Here is a 17,500-nt window from a genome sequence, read left to right on the forward strand (position 1 = left end):
TGCAAAATGTGTTGACTAATATCTTAATTCTGCGTTGTGTTATGATGGAAAAGGGACCGATGTACGGTAATTTAAAATACAAACAATTGTCCTTCCGAGCAACATTCTGAGAGGAATCGGAGGTAAAGTAATTGTTGAGAAATTTTCTAACAACATTCTGGATAACATTCTCGATAATGCTTCCCATCTCTTTAAGCACTTAAGAGGTTTTGAAAATTGTCGCTCCCCGTGTTCAGATGACTATTTTAAAATCCTCGACTCTGCTTCGACACGTTTCCAATTGAAAATTAAAGAAGCCATGCATATCCTTTGGGAGCACCCATCTTTAAATTCCCAAGTCAAACATCTTAATTTATCCCTTTCATACTAATTAGTTTCTTTTCTTAGCTTAAATAGTCTGGTTTTTTCTGTTTTGTTTCGTGGTTGTTCTGTTCTCGCCTTAATCCTTAATTATTCCTGTTATATCTCACTTTGTTACACTATTTATTACTCAACTTTAGTTTTTTTTCTCATTGTACACTGACGATGGAGGATGTTTCATCCGAAACATGTCTCGATTAAAGATGAATTTTAAAAACATCGTATGGATCATCAAAGCGATATCTTACTTCGTGCTGCTACGAAGTCTCGGTATTATTATTATTATTATTATTATTATTATTATTATTATTATTATTATTATTATTATTATTATTATTATTATTATGATTATCATTATTTTATACTTCTTTTTTTCTGGACCTCGCACTAGAGCTTGTTCTGGTGTGTTCCAGGCCTCCTGATGAAGTTTGTAAATAAATACAATCAAATAAACAAAATAAGCTTTGCGTTGCCGTTGTTGTTGTTGTTTTAACATTTATTGTCTAAACTAACGTTTTAAAAGCTCGGACAGCATTTGATATCCGTTTTTTTAGCAGTTGAACAACGAGATCATGTCGTTCACACGGAAGCTTTGGGAGCATATGTAGCGAACTAAGCAGATCATTTAGAAGATTTTGGTAATTTCCCAATATATTCTCATTTTAATCAGTGGCTCCTGTAGTTTACGTGTCCCCACAAAACCAGACTGTCGTTGAAGGACAAACAACCAACATTAGCTGCAAGGCGAGTGGTGTACCACATCCAAAACTATCCTGGAAATTTGAAAATGGAGAGCTTCCTACGGGTGCTGTCAATAGAAATACTTCAAACCCGTCACTTCTTCTGTTACCAAAGACTGCAAAGAATATGGAGGGATGGTACCAGTGTATAGCCAAAAACGAGGCTGGTGAAGAAAGTTCCAATTCTACTCTTCATGTATTAGGTTTGCTTTTTTGTGCTACTAGTTTTGTTTACAATTTAGATCACGTGTCACGTGATTTTGAAAACAAAAAGGTTTCAATTGAATAGATTTACTTCCAAATAAAATCAAGAGAGTATGAATCATACTCTGTTGATAAAATAGATTACAGTTCAAAAGGCAGCCAGGTGGATTTCCCGCTACTCCGGCTTAAAAGGAATGCAGCTTATAGAAATTAGGATTTACGACAAGACTTTTTGCAATCCTACCCAGTGCCTTCTCCAGGGGTGATCTAAAGCTGTTAGGTCAATCCTTTTATACGCGCCCTAGTTAGCACACATTAAACGCAAACTTGGTGAAAAGATTGCAGGCTTTTGAAATGTGGCGTTGGAGAAGAATGATCAACATTAGCTGGAAAAAGAAGCTTGCCAATGTGAGAGTGTTGCAAATGGCTGGTAAAAATCGGAGATTGTTGTACACGATTTAGGAAAGGAAAATAGAATATTTTGGACATGTCATGAGACACGATGAGTTGTAATAATGGAAGGAAAAGTTGAAAGAACAAAAGCAAGAGGACGACAGAGAGAAATGTATTTAGATGATATTTGCACATGGACCAATCAGAAAAAGAAAAACGTGACTATTAGGAAGTATAAGGATGGAGAAAGTATCACATGACCTCCTACCTCCCCAGGAGATGGAACTTTACATGACACGAGTTAGCGCTATTTCTTATTAATGAGGTGTAAACATGTGTCAGGTACGCTGTGTATAGTAGTAACGCCTTGTAATGACTGCCAACGTGAGTATAATATCGGACAAACCAAACGTCAGTTTGGCGTGCGTTTAAAGGAGCATGAAAGAGCAATATTCCTTTGCATAAAAATAGTGAAGCTTTGTCGTAACATGCCTGTCAGACCAACCATAAAATTGGGTGAGATATATCATTCAAACGTTATCACCGCCATCTGGCGGTACTATCAACGCCTTTCATTGGAATCTTGACACATTAATTCCGCCCACGCTCCTTTAAAACGTGATCATGGCGGTTTTTTCAAGTTTTACCCTACACCTATTTACAACTTATTGATAAGAGGTGACGCTCATTAGTGATCGTATGAAAGGAGTAGTATAAAATCTTTAGATCACCCCTAGAGAAGACACTAGGCAGAAGTATCGAAACGTGGTCTTCAATCGTAATTTTTAAAAGTGCATTCATTTTAAGCTGAGTGGAGCAGCATGAAACTATGTTACATTGGTAACCGTAATTATCTTTATATTGTAGTCGAAATTTTCCTTTTATTAACACTGATTTCATTTTATTTGAGCAATGGGCTGGATTTTGTGAGGATTTTTATCTCACCGAATTGCGCCATTTTAATCTCAGAACTTCCCACTGCTGAGATATCTCCAAACCCATATCCCACAATGCTGGAAGGGTTTAAACTGACATTGACTTGCAAAACCAATGAAGTTACATCGCAAATCAAGTGGAAAAAGAATAACGTTTTGAAGATTCCAAGGGCCAACATCACTGAAAACGGTGACAGCAGCATACTCGTTATTGAAAAAGTTGAAGTTTCTGACAGTGGTGAATACTCATGCCAAGCACTGAACAAGGCAGGCTCTGCGTCCTCTTCTGTTAATGTCGAAATAAGAGGTAAAATTGTCACCGATGCAGAATTGTGTAGTTGTCTAATAGTGGTTGGGGAATATAACAATTTGCTTTAATTAATTAATTAATTAAGGTGACTAAACACATTTTTGATCACATATACTTACATTTCTGCCAAATTTGATCAGTTGGAAGCTCAAACTTGATCACTGATAAGTGCTACCACGAAAGTTTATATTTTTGACAGTCAATGTTCTCTGCAAGCTCTTTCCGTGGTATCGCATCTACAATCGGCGTCAAAATAAGTTGACACATTGTGTCTGAAAAGACCCCCTCCCCCATTCAATATTGTCTGTTTGTAGTCAAAGATCACACGAATAGACCAATTTCGATATATTAAAATTCAGTCCTAAACAAAAGACATCATCTCGAGGCTCTGGGGATTAAACTCATACAAATCCTTACATTTATTCCCCACAGCCTCGAGCTGATGCCTTTTGTTTAGGACTGAACTTTAATATATCGAAATTGGTCTATTACGAAACAACATTGTTTGGGGGAGGGGAGAATTGGGTAGCCTAGCAAGGACAAAGAGTTAAGAATGATAGCTAATGACGGAAGAGGGGGTTGAAAGGGCCAATGTGCAAACAATTTTGTCCCCGACTGTAGAATAGAACAAGGCCTAACTGATGGTTTTTCGTCAATGAATGAGTTGCCAGTGATCGGATCCCTGCTTTATACGCAAAGGGTACTGTGATCGCCAGGGCGCCAACATTGCAAGTCGCTGTAAGAAAATGTATAGCGGAAAATTCTTTCCACGTCCAACAAACTAATTTGGAGAGAGATCAACGCTTTTGCTTCTACATTTTATTCAGAAATCGATCTGGGCAATGTTGATACGTGTCAAGTAACTGTAAGTTTTTGTTTGAATTACCTTGAAATATGAGATAAAATTTGCTGATTAACTTCCTTGCTAGCGTAATGTTGTAAGGTTTATTGTGAAATGGTCTTGAAATATTTAAAAATAGGGTATAAATCTGGAGGAAATAACTCAAAAAAGCCTTTTAAGTGGCATTTACGTATGTATAGCGGGCTGGCTTTTCTAAACGCAGCAATTCAAATAATATTGCAAATATGCCTAGTGGCAATCATTGTGCTGTGTTGGGTTGTGACAAAGATCGAAGGTACCCAGAAAAGCAGAAGATTCTTCCTCACGTTGAAATATTAAGATTTTACTCGCCCACGAATAACATAGATCATTTGTCGTGAGCTGCTGGCTAGAGTTATTAATCCTGACGAAGTCAAGGTGTCAATGCGTACAAAGGTATGTTCAAATCATTTTGTACGTGGTTACAGAACCTCTGAATGTCCTACCGACCAACTTCGTATATAGGAGAGTCCGATTGTGAGAGTAAACCTCAAAGACCTGCTCCAAAGATCAGATCTACAGAGAACTAGTATATGGAGATGACGCTTTTCACGAATTGTTTGAAGTTGAAGCTTGACAAAATTGCTTGGATCCAGTCAGCTGTGACATTACTACTTGTAGATGGTAGTTTGACAGAAGCATATCTTTTTTTTAACAGTTGAGGCATATCGAAATCAATTGAAACATATAGCCTACCTCGAGGCAGATTAGGAGATTGAAATATGGTTTGCTGGAGTGTAAGCATCGTAATACATTGAAGTGATTCAGGGATTCATGTACCCACAGAGTTTGAAGAAAATAAAAGCGGCCCAAAAACCGTTGGATTATTCTCAATCAAACTATAACTTAACCTATGGATTTCCTCATGTTTCTCATCAGTCCTTTTATCCCTCCAGGGAGCAATAGCTTTGTAAAGACAATTTCCATCTACAGTCTGCAGTCTCTGACAACGACTTCCCTGTTTTAAGGTCGTAAATTTTCTAGAAGCCATAATTCGTTTACGCAAGACGTAACTAATCAGAAAACACCCTATACACACGAAAATACAATTTAATGGCTTTATTGAGTTACTTACTTCAGATTTATATCAAATTTTGTTATATTTCGAGACCATAACGTGATGTCAACATTTCAAAATAAACCTTATGCAAGCAAGGACGTTAATCAGTAAATGTCATTTCATATTTCACGGTTATTCAAACATAAGCTTACATTTTCCACGCGTCAACATTGCCCCAATCGATTTCTCATAAAACAGGGTCGCAAGAACCGTTGATCTCTGCCGATAATCGTTTTTTTGGAAGTCGAAATAAGTTTCGCTATACATTTTCTTACAGCTCCTTGCAGTTTTTGCCCCCTGGCGATCCCAGAACCCTTTGCGTATAAAGCAGAGATCCGATTACTGGAAACTCATTCATTATGCAAAATTCGCTCATTAATTTTCTTTGCAGCTCAAAATAATAGAAATAAAGTATCTTTAACAGCTGTTAGTATAGAGTTTCAACAGATGGATTTTTCATAATTCGCTGATAGACGTTCAATTCATCACAATCCCAGCAACTAGATTTATTGATAACTTTGGACATAAAAGATCCATCTAATCTTGCCAATAGCCAACCAATTTTTACAGTTTTTAGATAATTGCCATAATAACATCAAATTCACAATTGAATTTGAGGAAAGAACTTGAGGAACGTAGTCAAATCCATTTCCTGGATATTCTTCTTAAACGTAATCAACACAATTTATCAGCATCTGTTTATCGTAAGAAAACCTTTACGGGGCTTTATACCAAATGGTATTCACACCTAGGAAATACAAAATCAACCTTATCCGCACAGTTGTTTTCGTTTTTATGGTATTTTTTCGCCTCTTTTTTTATTGCAATCAAACTGTGCCTTCCACTCTTGAATGACGTCATAAGAACACGTGATGAGCGAGTTGAGTTTCGAGAGTCGAGTCACAACCATCTAACGTTGAGTTTATAATACAGTCCTGTGGTGTGATATAACGAGCCAGTGCAATAAGAATGCCATTTGAGCACACATACAGAATGGTTATCCAGTAGGTATTGCAAGCTATAATATTAATGATGTTTCAGGAAGACAACAGCAAAATGCTGAACGCCCAACAACGGTACCTAAAAAGATAATTTACATAGTCCAACCCTACTTATGTTTACAAAGTTATGTCATAGCTAGGGTGCTTAGATTTTGTATTAGTAAATTTTACCGTTCCATCGATCTTACAGTGCTTTTTAATAGAACGCTCAACATCACGTCCTTTTTCCCGTATAAGGACAGATCATCTCGATCTTGTATGTACAAAAGTATCTACAAAGCTAGTTGCTGGGATTGTAATTAATATTACATTGGTAAGACCTTGTTCAGTTTTTCCAAAACTCAGATTTCTTTTTAAATTTTCATTATTATTATTATTATTATTATTATTATTACTTCACTAATTTTGTTTTTAACTATTTTTTTTTTCTTTTTATAGACGACGCATTTGTAATCGGAACTATTTTAATTCCAAATTTCTTCGAAATCTAGAGAAGTGTACGGGGTTTGCGAAAAATTTAGCAAAATAGCCAGGAGTTCTCGGTCACTTGAAAATTTTTGTATCTTCCAGCGCTTTCCTATATGACACTTCTGGATGCATAAAACTCGCTTCTGAACCCTCTCGATTTGGTCAAACAAATAGACTGGTAAAATAAAATGGAAAGCTTGAGAGGCATATTTCCAGACAAAACGAATAGATACGCAGTAAAATTGAATCAGAGAAATGCCTAAGCAAATAAATTCTCTGTGAGGCTTCCGCAGAAATTTTTTCAACATGCTCATGCCACTTTAGGTCATCCCCTTTTGAAACACCTAATAGTTTAGCCGATTTAACGATTTCACAAAATAACTGGGAGTTTTGACAATTTGTTCTCCTCATTCGCGATCGTCCAGATGTTTTAGTTCAAGCATTGCCATGAGTTCACTTTATACTGACGGAATTTTTGCTTGGGCTGGAAACAGTTATAAATATGTAAAAACAAAGAGTTGGGATTAGAGTTTGCCAATTATGGTTGTAGAGTTCATTAGCGCAATAGCGGTCAGCGGTCGCGGAATATGGCGGTCAGGTTTTACTTGGCTCCGGTAACTTTTCTTCTCTCTGCCGTTCTTCTACGTTCTTGGCTGTTATATTGTTCTGGATTTGATAGCGATCAAACCACACGTTCGCTGTTTGAGACAAATGTTAGCAAACGGCCTCTTGAAATTGGTCTGGAAGCGTTTCATCGCACTTCAAGATCGACTCGCTCAAACGCCATTTTGGATCACTCAAAGTCATCCATCATTTTGATGCTCAAATTTCTTCTGTTACAATGCGGGGACATCCAGGTTAATCCTGGTCCACCTAAACATCCTTGCGGTCTCTGTAATAAGGCTGTGCGATCCAACCAGAAAGCCATTGAATGCGAGGAATGTCTTCGTTGGTTTCATATCAACTGTACTGCAAGGTCCGCTCAATCTTATGACAATTTTGGTCGCGATTCTAATCTTGTCTGGATATGCAACTTCTGTGCCTTTCCAAACTTCTCTACAACTTTTCTTCTCAACAATTTGGATAGCTTTGCGAGTAATAACAGTTATCAGAGCCTCGAATCTGACAACTCTAGTACGAAATCAGCGCCCGACCCAAATTATTCTTCTCCTATGGGACCACCGCTGCACACCTCCAGTCCGATTGCTCGTTCTCCCAAGCAGAAGAGGAAGAAGCTGAAGGTCATCTCACTAAATTGTAATGGCATAAAGGGCCCGACTAAAAAAGCTGAATTTCAGGCACTCATCGATCTACATAAGCCTGACATCGTCCTGGGGTGCGAATCAAAACTGGATTCCACAATACCCACTTACTCGGTTTTCCCAAGTACGTATGATATTTTTAGGAAGGACAGAACTTTGCATGGTGGGGGAGTTTTTGTTGCTGTTTGCAATGATATCATCGCAACCGAAGAAGTCTGCCTCGATATACGCGATTGCGAGATCATCACTGTCTCTATAAAATTCGCAAAAACCAAGACTCTTCTCTTCTCCAGTTACTATCGCCCACCATCTCCTGATACTAACGCGTTGGATTTATTGGACGATGTCCTGAGTAGGATTTATAGCTCTAACCCTCTGGTCGTCCTTGCTGGTGACTTCAATTGTGGGGGCATAGATTGGTCAACTCGAAACCTCACACCTCGTATTGCTCAAGCTTGCGACCAAGCTCTCTTGGATTTTTCAGACAAATATGGCCTAATTCAGCATGTGTCTGCGCCGACGCGCCCCGCCTCTGGTCGAACATTATACCTTGTCTTCTCTTCCAATCCTGGTATCATTAAGGCCTGTCACGTTACTTGCGGCATTTCTGATCACGACGCCATATTATTTGAGGTTGACATTTCTCCGAAGTTTACGCCGAAACCCCCTCGGAAAATATATCAGTTTCACAAGGGCGACTTCGTGGGTCTAAAGTCAAGTTTATCTACCCTTGCTCCTGATTATCTATCTACCCAGCCAGAGAGCAAAACTGTCGACGAAAATTGGTCCTACATCTCCCAAAAGGTTTTAGAAGCCACCGACAACTTTATACCACATAAACTTCTAAGGGAAAGCGTCACCTCCCTTGGGTCAGCACCTCTGTGAAACGCCTAATGAATAAACGCGACAGAGCGTATAAGAAGGCTCGGCATAGCGGCAAAGCCGTTCACTTTACCAAATACAAGCAACTTCGCAATATCACTACTAAACACCTGCCTGTCGCGCATGACAAGTACGTCAGTGAAGTTATGGGTGTGTTAACCCCAGAGTCTCTGGAGACTGGGCCCAAGAATGTTGGCTCTAGCGGAATCAAACGTGCTTGGTCGTACCTTAAGCTGCTTCGCACTGAATCCCAGGGAATCCCGGCCTTAGTATCTAACAACTGCGTATGTTCCTCGGACAGCGCTAAAGCTGAGGCTCTACGTGAGCAATATAACAGTGCGTTCGTAGAAGAAGATCTCAGAAATTTACCTCAAATGCCCCCCTCACCTTATGAATGTATGCCTGATATAACATTCTCCGCAGAGGGCGTTAAGAATCAACTCCTGAAAATTAAGATCGATAAAGCTAGTGGACCAGATTTGATTCCAGCTAGAATCCTCCGCGACGCCGCCTCAGAGCTCGCCGTCGTATTCTCCTCACTTTTTCAACAATCTTACGACGCAGGTACTCTACCACATGCTTGGAAGCTAGCCAATACTTGCACCATCTTTAAAAAGGGCTCCAAAGCTGATCCCAAAAACTACAGACCGGTGTCCCTTACATCTGTCACATCTAAAGTCATGGAACATATAGTATCCTGCCAAATATCACGGCACCTTAATGCAAATCACATCTCTCCGCACCAACATGGTTTTCAGCGGGGCCTGTCATGTGAGACACAACTCATCACCGTCATCCACGAGTGGGCATCAGTCCTAAACGTCCATGGTCAAGTCGATGTTGTATTTCTAGACTTTGCAAAAGCTTTTGAACGGCTTTTACTTAAGGCTGCCTACTACGGTATTCGCAACAAGGCTAACATCTGGCTTCGAAGCTTTTTAACTGGGCGTAGCCAAGGAGTTGTGATTAATGGCTCTGCTTCTTCGTGGTCTCCTGTAGTCTCCGGGGTGCCCCAGGGTACCGTATTGGGCCCCATTCTCTTTTTAATGTTTCTTAATGACCTACCTAAAAGCATCACATCTGGTATCAAGCTCTTCGCTGACGACTGTGTTCTTTACCGTCCGACAAATTCTGTAAGCGATCATTTAGCTCTCCAGCGAGACCTCGATCAACTAGAGAAGTGGTCCTCCATCTGGCAGATGAAATTTGCTCCCAGTAAATGTTTTGTTATGTCCGTCACTTTGAACAAATCTCCTTCCCAGTTTAGTTATTCCCTTTGTAACGTGCAGCTCGACGGTGCTCGTCACCAAAAATATCTCGGCGTGTACATAACATGTACGTTGTGTTGGCAATTGCAGTGTGACGAAGCTAAAAAGAAGGCTATGAGAGTCTTAGGGATCCTTCAAAGGAACCTATCATCGTGTGATCGCTCTGTTAAGGAACGCTCATACCTATCTTTAGTACGTCCTATTGTTGAATACGCCACGGTTGCTTGGTCTCCGCATACAAAAAAAGGGATTGATTGTATTGAAGCCGTTCAGCGCCGTGCAGCACGTTTTGTTAACAACGATTACAGCCGCCATAGTAGCGTTTCATCTATGCTTACTGATTTGAACTGGCCTTCATTGCAGTCAAGGCGCAGGATGTACGATCTCGGCATGTTTTATAAAATTAATAGAGGCCAAGTTAACATTTCCGTTCCCTATGAGCTCACATCCGTGCCTGCGTATGGCCGTACAAGGAAGAGTCAGGACTTTAAGATCAGGCTCCCATCCTCTTCTGTCGACGCTTACAAACATTCCTTCTATGTAAGATCAATTCCTGCATGGAACGCGTTACCAGCTGATGTTTTTAGATCGGCATCGTACCCAGAATTTATCCGGATAGTGCCCACTACTCTAACATGTTAATTTAACTTAATACCTCGTTTATTGTCATACCATGTGATTGTAATTTCATACTATGTAATCTTAATTGTTATTTTACCATGTAACTGTACTTGTAACGCCGTACATGTAAATTGAGCGACTGCTGGCCGCTCCATTGCCGGATTAGCATTTATGCGCTAGTGGCAATTATTTTGATTAAAGATTAAAGAATAGCTGTTTCGTTGGAGAACTCACCCAAAACAAGACACTGAAAAAAAAGTTGAGTTTTCTGAATTCTGTTTTTGATAGGGCTCCAAGAACAAAGACCAGGTAGGTTTTTTTAAAGTGTTGTGAGCTTCTTTGTTCCTTTGAAAGATCTTTGTTCCACCGTGTAGTCTGTTAATAATCAATATGTGAGCAAAAACTTGATGGGACTTCACGGGTGTCTACTCACGCAGTTCTTAGCAGGTTTTTTATGTGTTCACGAATCCAGGAAGTGATTATGGCTGGATGACCTAAGTGTTTTTAGGCGAATGATCCGGCGTATTGGACTAACTTATGATTTATGAGCTGGCTGTTCTGCCACAAACTAGTGCAGCAAGATCTAGTCCTGTCCTTTCCTGGTTGGACTGGGTTCCTTTAAGCTCCAGTAAATGAAGAAGAGTACCAATTCTCTCACTCCATATTCAGCCTCGAATGACAGATATCATGTAAAAAAAAACTTGCATCCATTCATGGTTCTGTTTATTACAGCTATAGAGTGGTATTACATCGTCGGCCCTTTGTCTGCTGTGGTGTTATCAGCTTTAATCGTTTGGTACCTTTGCAAACGACGGATGACAGGTACACATCTCTAATCTTAAGTTAAAGAGTCTTACATGTTTCTATGTAGGTATTTGTGGTCTCGTGGAGCAGTGTAGTACATTTGAAGGGTTATTGTCTATCTTTTTAGAGGTGGTAGTAGTAGTAGTAGTAGTGGTAGTGGTAGTGGTAGTGGTAGTGGTAGTGGTAGTGGTAGTGGTAGTGGTAGTGGTAGTGGTAGTGGTAGTGGTAGTGGTAGTAGTAGTAGTAGTAGTAGTAGTGGTAGTAGTAGTGGTGGTGGTGGTGGTAGTAGTAGTAGGCTGAACTAAAGAATTCGCAATTTCTTTCGTTGTCATGAAAATTACCAGCCCTTCTCTTCAGCATAAAATCATGTTTACTACTAATAATGTCCGTCCTCAAATAACGAGGTCTAGTCAGCACCGAGTATATTTCCTTTTTTTTTCTTCACATGATCTTTTCGCCCCTGTACTGAGCAGCCACAGCAAGGTAAGTCAATTATTATTTTTGGTCAATCCACTTGTAATACACAATAATGAAATTCTGAAAGAAATAAACGCCTTTGCGCAGTCATTCTGATCTCATATACATCTCATTTGTCTAAAGTGAACGTTAACGGTAATAATAGAATCTCCAATGACTTCGAAATTTGGTCGTAAAAGATTTTTCCAAAGAGATATAAATGACTTAATCAATCTTAAAAACAAGAAAAAAAAACTAGTCAATTACTGGTGCAGACGGACGGTTAGATAGATCCTCTACGAGTCCAACCAAGGTCATCTACCGCTTCTTCTATTGCTTGTGTTTTTGCATAGGGACGATTTTATACTATATTCAATTTTCTTTTTCCGTTTTCTATCTTGTAAGCAATTTATCTGTGAGATAATATATTGATTTATCTTCTATCTTTTTTTTTTTGACAACTTATTTTTCAACCCCATATTCCACAATACAACCCTACTTTACAATATACTGCACTGCACTACAACGCACTACACTACACATTAGCTAATTAGAAAGCTTAAGCACGAGACGTTTTTTCTCTACACGGACGTTGGCCGGAAGTGATTTTCCAAAAAAAAAAAAAATATGGTGTCACACGTCCCAAACATCAAGTCACAAACATCAACGCTGGGTATTTCCTGTCCGTGGAAAGGTAAGTTAATTTGATGTGGAATAATTAATTTATTCATTGATTTTTCTTGTATTCCTTTGTATATACTGGACCATCAACTTTATATTTCCTGTCATTTACCAAAGAAATTTGCCTTAATCAGTTCTCCACATGATGAAAAGAGCGCTGCGAACGCCGTTACTCAAAGCCTTCAAAAGAAAAAGAAAAGAGTAAGTACTAGTCCTTTAAAAATATATATGCTTTCCTTGAGAAGTACCTCTTTGTATGTGCTTGTGTTTTTTCTCTGTGGTCTTAAATTTTAATTCACTGGCAACATGTGGCAATGCTAAGGCAACGATTTCAAAAAGACCATGTTAGAATTTGTCAAATTAAACGACCGTGAAGTTTAGTTTCTTTTTTCTGTAACCCTTCTTTGTTCAATAAGGGTCATTTTCTTTTCTTTGCAGAAATGTGGCAATGGCTCGGGCTGATCAGCGAACACTGGATAATCATGAATAAGAGAAGTGAACCTTGCACTTAGCAGGACAATTTCAGCAAATGCTGCTTTATAGACACCCTGAAAAATCAAACGGGATTCGAACCCATGACCTCTGCGATGCCGGTGCAATGCTCTACCAACTGAGCTATGAAGCCACACAGTTGGGAGCAGGTCAATTTGTTGGGCTCATTTGTTCTGGTGAAGGACTTAATGAATGAAATGAATTGAATGTATATTTGAAGTGCTGGTAAAAGACAAATGAGAAAATTGAATTGTCCAGCGAAGTGCGAGGATCACTTCAAATATATATTCATTTTATTCCCTGATAAATCATGTTTTTCAAATCTGAAGATAGTATAATTTTTTGAAAATAAAGGCGAAGCGTAATAGACAGAAGTACTTTTTTTTTGTCGACAAGGATTATGGGTATGAGTGTCAGATATATATAGTAGGCCGTTAAGATTTGAAAACCATTGTAGGACAGCAACAATTCAGTTCCCAAGTTGAAGTTTGATTTAAGTGTGTATTGTAAGTTTTCATGATTCGTTACCGTAACTCAGCCCACGTATTTAGTGACACCGCAGTTGGTGGGGCTATACGTTCCCTTTTTTCCATAAAGTGTTTTTCGGTTTTGGTATACAGCGGTGTCGCACAAGTTTACATAACTGCGAATTGTTTTTTCTCTGAAGACACATGTCTGAATTGTGAGGTATGGTGAGCAGTATTTAATTTGTCACTGTTCCTACAGTAAACAGGCGTATGAGGTCTTTGCTGACCTATATGCCCCTGTATCTACTCTGTTGTATGCGTCTCATTCATTTGGTAGTGAAGGCAAAATTTTAGTTACATTCAGGATCTATTCCGGATACCGGGAAACACCTCACATCCAATTCATAATGCGTGTAGTTAAATTGAAGGTTTCAAGCCGTGTTCTCTTACAACAAGAGTTTATCCTTTCATATCAATCCTGGATTGTAACTTTTTAAAAGCATATGACATTTCTTTCTAAAGAAATCTTGATTCTGTCTTAAGAAAGAATCAAAGCTGCTTCACAGCTAGCGAAATCACTAACGTGAAATGCTCAATGCAAGCAAGTCAAGTCGCGGACGTCTCTCTACGGCTACTTGGCAAACGTCTTGTGCATAAGCTCTCTACTGTATACTCTACGTACGACGCCCCCTTCTGTAAATAGCGTTGCAATAACTAACCACAAGCAAGGGAGGATGACTATAGAGAACACATCTCCATGCCTCATCTATTTTTATCTTCGCGCCATGGTCGCACAGCCAATGACACCCAATCAGGTGTCTCCCTCCAAATAGCAGCGCATCTTGACCACGGGTTAAATTGAGATTGGAAAAAAATTATCATTGGAAGAGGCCAATATATGGTGGAGATGTTCTGTCCCCTCATCCTCTCTTGCCACAAGACAAAATGAAGGAGAGAGAGGGTGTTGGGGCTTTGGCCGGGATACCTAAATTTCAAAAAAAAGCTTATTTCAAGATCAAAAGAAGTGCACGATTATTAAGCATAAGAACGTATCTGGCATTGTAAAATGGCAGCTGTTGGATATTAAGTATGGCTTTCTTAGTTGTTTGCCACTCCGGGTTTGGGGCATCATACACCAACATCGTTGCTTCTCCAATTCAGAACGTCATTTTGAATTCTCTTGACTTCCTGCATCAAATAACCAAACCAATTACGCTTTTGGAAACTTGCTGTGACAAAATGAAAAACAGTTTTGGCGAGCGGCAACCAACCCTCTATTGGAAAATGAGAGAACTAACACTCAACATATCTGGATTAAAGATCACAAGGTGCCGCGGAAGAACATGAAATGGAGGTGTTGAATGTTGAAGTGGACTCATGGGAAATATCACGTCGCCAGATTGCACTTGAGGAAGTCATTGGTTCAGGAGCATTTGGAACGGTTTGGCGAGCAACCTTGAGTCGTGAAAATGGAAAACCAGGCATACGTTTTGTTGCAGCAAAGTGCTTTTCTCGTAAGTACGATTCGGTTTTGTTAATTTATAGTTTCCATCGGATACCTTTCAGTTAAAGAGGTATCACAAGTGCTTTAATGAACTGCCTGTCACGTAGAATCTTACAAAGCCTCGTTCAACATGCACGATAAAAATGTGTCGTAACAGAAAGAAAAACAAATCTCCATTACTATTTTTTATGACAATCAACTGTTTCATAATCTACCCACCTTTATCTTAACCTTGAAACAAATGCGGAGATTACCAAAATACCAAAATTCATTGCAAGTGTAAAAAGATATTTTGTTCTTTAACTTTTATTTCAAGCTTCCATGGCGACGTCTTGCCTTAAATACACCAGATTTTTACCCTCGCTGCACATTAAGGGATAAAGTTCCTCATAAAATTCATAAATAAATAATGCTTTTAACCATTTATAGAGCCTATTTTCCATTGCTAAATTGCAGTTTAAAATTAAATACCGTATAAGATGTTTAAATATCCCTGACTGGTTGACATAGTAGAGATTTGAATCGATCAAGTATATTCGATTCTCCCTAAGCGTTGGAGCCCCAAACACTGAATCAGGAGCAGGGGTAGCTTAATTGACTGGTGCGCTTCTTTGACAGCCAAACGTCACAACTTCGATTCTCAGCGACTTAAAAGTCTGCATGTTTTAACACCTTCCTTTAACTTGTGTAGCTGTAGCTCTAATTATCTGTAAAATGGAGTAAGAAGCGCACCATCGGCTTCCATTGATATCAGCCTCCTATGCGAATGAACTACCGGCATTAAAAAGATGGACTTACTTTTATCACAATGCTTCATGACGTAAAGAAAATGAGACAAAGACAAGTCTGGGAAATTAAAACAACCGTGTTATTAATAGTTCAGTTGAGGAGGTAGAAATACATGAAACACCTCAACAAGTCATGTGTCCAATCTTATTGTACCCTGGTGTCATTTATTGTAGCCACATCTGGAGATGAAGGAAAAGTTGCTCTGATGAGAGAAATCGGGTTGGGCAAACTTATTGGAGACAGCCCTCAGCCGAATATTGTTCAATTCATTGGCTGTGTCACCACCCAAAGTAAGGATCTTATTGCAACTGCTAAACTGTAGAAACAGCTGTGAGAAATGTGCAGCAATAATAAAAGACCGCTAGTGAAAACCTTATCAATCGATGATATTCAGGGCTAAATTTGTCTATTTGAGCAAATTGTTTGGGTAATTCTAGCCCATTTTTGCCGTGTTACACGAGTAACGAGATAATGGCCGTTTTCACCACATTTCCCAAGAACAAATTCAACCCTCTTAACGTCAAGTTCATTTCCAACAATTGCATAACATAAGGTCAAGAAACAGAAAAACAGAACAATTTTCAAAATAGGTGAATCATCAAAGCAATGCCATGGAATAATGACAAAAGATATGAACTTTGTTTTTTTAATCTGAAATGCAAACCCTTGAAGCTGATAGTTTTAGTAAAAATGGGAATGGTTGGCTATATAAAACGGTCACGTGCCTGATTTCACACTTCTAAAGAGAGTCCACGTGGAGCTTCTTCATACAAGAAAGTTTTTGAGGCATTGGTTTATTTATTTATTTTTATTTGCAATTATTATTATTAATTTATTCTTTTGTGCAAGAAACTGGCTCAGGCTGCAAAGACTACCAGGGAGAGATAAACAATTTAAAGAAATTGTACATTTTGCATGACAATTGTATATTTTATCTTTAAAAATATGTTACAAATTTTTAATCATCTCTTACTCACTATACTTTCGTCATATTAAAAATCCAGCCCTTAGTATTTTTTTTTTTCATCATAGAAAGTTCTTCACAAATATGTGGAAATTATGAGTAACGTTGATTAATGTTTTTTTTAGTTATTATTTAATTCATGTCTTTTTTTTTCTCACTTTTACATTCATTCTTGGGTAACATGACCTTTAACTTGGAGAATGTGTAGATAGTCACCCTTTTCTTCATTCTCATCCCCTCTGCTCATCGAAGGTGAGCCGCTAATATGCGATGCTGACAAAGGTGGTTGGCTAAAGTGTGATCTTCCAACACAGAGCCACGCAAATACTGCTTTATTTGTTTACTTCTTAAAAGCGTCTAAACGTAATAATGATAGAGCCCATATCTACCTGTCTGAGACACTAATAGTTTGAATGCAGCATTATAGAAGTTGTCCAATCTCTGTGTAACCTTTACAGTACAGCCAATTTTGATCATGGAGTACTTACCCTGTGGGGATCTTCTGGGGTACCTGAGAAAAAGCCGTGGAATTTTCGACAAACATTATTGCGGAAAACTAGCAGTAGCGCCACTGAAGACCTATGACCTAATGTCATTTTCAAACCAGATTGCTACTGGAATGGTGTTCCTGGCATCCAGAGGGGTATGTGACACAAAACAAGCATGGCATACGATATGGTACTATTGTTGCTTATTGCAATCTTTCACAGATTAAGATTGTATCTACGAAATGCATCATGCGATATACTTACTCCTTGTAGTGTTTTACATTATGTAGACAAAAATGTGTGATCATTTTGCTATAATATTCTTATATCGAAAAGCAATGGATTGCTGTAGGTGACACGTACTAGCGCGCGCTTTAAACTCTGGGTTTTCTACATTGGGATAACGCTGGAGAACCATGCACCGACCCATGCCTTGATATTATATAGTGTGATCTGCCCCCGCCGTGGTCG

At 38.9% G+C, this 17,500-nt stretch overlaps 1 protein-coding gene across 1 annotated transcript in view; it reads left to right on the forward strand.

Moving 5' to 3' along the window:
* The window catches only part of LOC137989067 (vascular endothelial growth factor receptor 1-like), a 34,396-nt gene that overhangs the window by 8,720 nt on the left and 8,176 nt on the right, over nucleotides 1-17,500 (forward strand). The window contains exons 3-9 of the mRNA XM_068834955.1: nucleotides 1,031-1,303; nucleotides 2,667-2,939; nucleotides 10,673-10,693; nucleotides 11,117-11,206; nucleotides 14,613-14,798; nucleotides 15,751-15,867; nucleotides 17,000-17,184. Of these exons, the coding sequence (XP_068691056.1) occupies nucleotides 1,031-1,303; nucleotides 2,667-2,939; nucleotides 10,673-10,693; nucleotides 11,117-11,206; nucleotides 14,613-14,798; nucleotides 15,751-15,867; nucleotides 17,000-17,184 (1,145 nt within the window). The remainder of the gene's footprint in view (nucleotides 1-1,030; nucleotides 1,304-2,666; nucleotides 2,940-10,672; nucleotides 10,694-11,116; nucleotides 11,207-14,612; nucleotides 14,799-15,750; nucleotides 15,868-16,999; nucleotides 17,185-17,500) is intronic.

Source organism: Montipora foliosa, unplaced genomic scaffold (assembly GCF_036669935.1).
Source record: "Montipora foliosa isolate CH-2021 unplaced genomic scaffold, ASM3666993v2 scaffold_438, whole genome shotgun sequence".
Lineage (NCBI taxonomy): Eukaryota > Metazoa > Cnidaria > Anthozoa > Scleractinia > Acroporidae > Montipora > Montipora foliosa.